The sequence below is a fragment of the Brassica oleracea genome, chromosome C1 (assembly GCF_000695525.1).
Source record: "Brassica oleracea var. oleracea cultivar TO1000 chromosome C1, BOL, whole genome shotgun sequence".
NCBI classification, from domain to species: domain Eukaryota; kingdom Viridiplantae; phylum Streptophyta; class Magnoliopsida; order Brassicales; family Brassicaceae; genus Brassica; species Brassica oleracea.
In genome coordinates, this window is record NC_027748.1 from 17,679,493 (window position 1) to 17,683,938 (window position 4,446).

General features: G+C 35.0%; 1 protein-coding gene across 1 annotated transcript; it reads right to left on the reverse strand.

The window, feature by feature from the left end:
• Positions 1-1,160: 1,160 nt before the first annotated feature.
• LOC106344101 lies at positions 1,161-2,968 on the reverse strand. Its single transcript, XM_013783489.1, has 7 exons — positions 2,879-2,968; positions 2,634-2,776; positions 2,016-2,159; positions 1,840-1,926; positions 1,634-1,759; positions 1,453-1,548; positions 1,161-1,354 (listed from the first exon to the last, which is right to left on the reverse strand). The coding sequence occupies exons 2-7, from the start codon at positions 2,737-2,739 to the stop codon at positions 1,263-1,265; spliced, it is 651 nt and encodes a 216-aa protein (XP_013638943.1). The 5' UTR covers positions 2,740-2,776; positions 2,879-2,968; the 3' UTR covers positions 1,161-1,262.
• Positions 2,969-4,446: the final 1,478 nt, after the last annotated feature.

The window sequence follows — 4,446 nt, forward strand, 5'->3', positions numbered from 1 at the left end:
CCGGATTGAAAAAGGGTATTAAGTCCATACCCCAAACTTATACTTTTGTATGTTGATCTTTGTTTTGGATGATTTGAGTGGTTACTCTTTAACTAAACAATGTTAAAAAAAAAAAAAATTTAAGAGCCCCTAAATAAAAACTTCCCATTGAAGCACAAAATCAAAATGTTTTTTAATTAGGATTCTTAATTACATTTAATTAATAAAATAATCACTAAGAGATCTTAAGTGGAGTCGTGGGTTAATCATGCTCTTGATGGCCCAACCTTTTATCAGCTCTTCATAAACAATCTCTTTTTTTTTCACTTTTTACCTCGTTAACCTTACTTTAGTATCTTAATATGCCATAATCTTTTGAATTTTATTTCTTATAGTTTATTCATTGAAATCTTTAATAATTCATTATTTTGTAATAGTAGACTATTTTGAGTACACCATATTATAATGAAATATGTAAATTCGTAACAAATTACATTTAACTGTAAAATATTCAAATATGATTTACAAACACCAAATTTAGTGACTAATGACACATAATTTAAAGAGAAAAAGACAAAAATAGCACTAAATCAAGTTTATGTTCCCAAACTAGTACTCAAGGTCAAAAGTCACAAAAATAGCACTTAATGTTTTATCAAAAGTCACAAACTTAGGGTTTAGAGTTAAAAGGTGGGGTTTTGGACAAAATCGTAAACTTTAAACCCAAAACTCTAACCCTAAATCCTAAATCATGAACCCTAAACCCAAAACACAACCCTAAATTAAACCCTAAACCCATTACTTGATCAGGGTTCGGGTTTATGGTTTAGAGTTTTGGGTTTAGAGTTTAGGGTTTAAGGTTTAGAGTTTAGGGTTTATGGTTTATGGTTTAGAGTTGAGAAATGAGGTTTTGGGGATAAGATTTCAAATTTTAAAAAATAAAAAAAATTAAAATTTTCAAAAGATAAACTTAGAAAGGTGCTATTTTGGTCATTTTAGTTTTTGAGTGCTATTTTTGTGATATAAACTTAAAAAGATGTTATTTTGGAGATTTGCCCTAATTTAAATGTATGACTTAAGGATTAACTAATAAATAACAACGAAGAATACTATTATGATTTACATTCTATCAATATCTATGATTGAATACGTAGAATAGCTTAGTATTTGAGTTAGAGACAAAGATGAATAGATGAGTAAAATAGAATATATAGAAACAAAGAAATACAAAACAGTACCGAACAATATCCGTACAAAATGTGAAACATAAAGTAATAAAGTGATCAAATATAGAGCAACCTCCATGGTGCTAGGGAGACGCAGAGCAAATATGTTATAAACCATAACGATGATCCTCTTATATTCAATCCTGTTGCTGCAATGTAAACAAACATCAACTTGTTCAATGATTAAGATCTAATTAAAAAAGATGCTATCTCGATAAAGATGATGGCAGGTAAGGAGTCATCAAACCTTGATTCTTGCTGCTATCAGGCAGAGCAGGTGGAGAAGACGATGATGCGTTGGACAGAGGGATCCCAAGATTCAAGCAGTCCATTCCAAGTGCACCTTCCGAAACACAAAACCCCCAGAAACTTAAGTCTTTTTTTTTCTACTGATAATTTATAAGAAAGCCAAATTGTGTTCTTCTTACATTGCTTAAAGCAAGGAAATGTGGTGATGTTCATAAGATTGTTGTAACCTTCACGGCAATGGCAGCTGTATAAAAACGGATTTGTCTTGTTGCAAACCCCTCCTCCACAATCCACCCAGTGACAAACTATTTAAAAACAAACAAAAAAAGGCATATATATACACATCCATGATGGAAGCAAATGAAATCAGAGATTATTATATTACTGTCGAAAACTGAAGCATTGGTGTCCTTGGGAGGCGTTTTGGGCTGTGCTGGAGAAGCTGCTTCACCGCAAGTTAGATCAAAGGTACCTAGAATGATGAATATACATATTGTTGTGTTGTATATGTTCAAACCAAAGTGACTAGTGTCAAGAGAGATATAGGGATAGAGATTTTACAGTTGGGGGTGACGCAAGGGAGAAACTTGAGGTTATGATCGAACTGCTTCCAACCATTATCACACTCACATTCATGCATAAAAGTTGAGTTTAAAGATGCTTTGCATTTCCCTTTCCCACATTGCACTTCCTTGCATATATCATCTTTTTCACAATAATTAAACCAACCAACGTTAACATGAGTCACAACATACTAAATTCGAATTTAGAGAAGTACTTTTCAAAGAATACCACTTTTACACTAAACCCAACTCATAAAGAAACTTTAAATCTGTCAAATAGGACAAAACTATGTACTTTTCTTGCAGCTCTAGTTCAAATTCCGGCGGGAGTTGATCCTAATCAGAAACAGAATCAACTTACTGACCTAATTAAGCAAATAAAAAAAATAAGTTTCTTTAGCATAAACAAGAACTTTGACTAATAACAGATTATCTAAGAGATTATACTTGTTACAAAGAAGTTAAATACATGGATATTTAAGGAAAGGAACTAGATATGGATTAACAGAATACACCAAAAACCAAATTTGAGGAAAACCCAGAAAACGAAATTGGATATTCTAGAAAACCCACTATTTGAAACGGGAAACGAAAAGAGGAAGAAGAGGAGACAAACCGAACATAGGAGAGAGCAGAGGAGAGAGGAAATCGGAGGTGGCCGTCTTCTGGTGAAGTAGCAGTATAGCTGCAACGAAGCAGAGTGTGTTCTGAACACAAGCCATGAATCTTTCTTCCAAGTTCCAAGTACAGAAAACAAATCTGAAACGATAATAATAAAATATGATATACAAAAAAGAAAAGGAGAGATCGTTAAATTAATTAGTTGGGGATTTGGATATGTGAATAGTGAAGTTGACCGACTTTGCTTCAGATTTTCTCAAGTAGTTAGTTGATCGCTGTAGTCCTATTAATGCGTTTCTCCTTTTTCCTTCTTCTGAGAGAATGTGATCAAATATGACACTTAATGCGAGAAAAAAATGGATAATATGTCAAACAAATGGAAGATGTCATAAAACATGGAGTGGATTGTCATTAATTAGGTTCAGACCGAGACCGGCCCAATACCTAAATGATGGAAAGACGGCCAAAGTTTTAGAGAGAGGAGAGAGAGAGCCGACTTCAGGAGAGAGAGAGCCGGCCACAAAGATTGGAGAAAATGAAACTCTTTCCTTTTCCTAATAGATGTAATCTTTCCATTATTATGTATTAGTAGTTTTCTTAATCCTAGTGAGTTTAGGTTTTGGATACTTTCCATTTATCTTCATCTTGTAACCCCCTTGATCATTAATAAGAACACAGAAATATTCAGTCTCTAAACACTCTATTTACAACATGTTATCAGCACGATAGACTCCAAAACCCTGAGACAAAACCTAACCTAAAATCTGTCACACATAAACCTTAAATCAGGCGCAACTTAAAATCGATCTATCTCTCAAACCCCGAGGAATCAGACGACGAGACACATATCAAATTGAAGCTCTTGACGAGGCGAATCTATCAGCGTAAACCGTTCGTCAATCCGATCTCAGACGCGCCCACACTCGCAGAAACAATACGCGGCGCCGTCTTGATCTTTTGGAACCCTAATCCCGAAGAACCCTATTTTGTTCTTGCGTGCGTTCCGGCTTGCAAACTCCGATCAAGCTCAACTCAGATCAAGCTCAACTCCGATCAAGCTCAGCTTCAGGCGTTCCCTGTCTGTGATCAACGTCCTCAGCCTCAGCTCAGCTTACGTCCAGCTCAGACCAAATCTCCGACCAGACGCAACCGTCCGCGAGAAGCGATAGCTCTCGGTAACGCGACCCGATAGGAGCCGTCCCGCGTCCGTTCGTCTCAGCTCGTCTCTGATCTTTGGTGGTCCGGTTCAGACCTGCAAAAAACAAAGGTGACTTAATCTGAGAACATGAATCGAACCTGGTTGTTTTGTAAAGATTGAAACCCTAAAAGATAATCTCTAAAACTAAAAGCCATAGGTTAAATAGATCAATCCCCTATGAGTAAATCGAAGCTCTATAAGTTCGATCTAAACCTAAAAACGAGATTGATCCATTGATCAATTAAAATCAGAACCTTAAAGGTTTTTGAATCTCAAATCAAATCCCCTTGATCAAAGATCAAAGTTTTCGAAATCCCCTAAAACCCTAAATTTTGGAAAATCGGTTTTTAATTTTCGATTTGAAACTTGAGTGTTTGATTGATCGCCTAGAGCTATGATTAGGATTGTTTTAAAACTTGAATCTGAATCTTGTTTAAACTGAAACCCTAATCTCGAATTTAAAAATCCTAAAGGCCTTGAAACCTTAAACTTTAAAGATTGAAAGTTTAATATTGTTTTGAATGAAAATTAGGTTGCTAGAGTGCTTGATTCTAAAATCTAATATTACCAATCTTGAAATTGGTAAAACCTAATAGATATGCAACTAAGC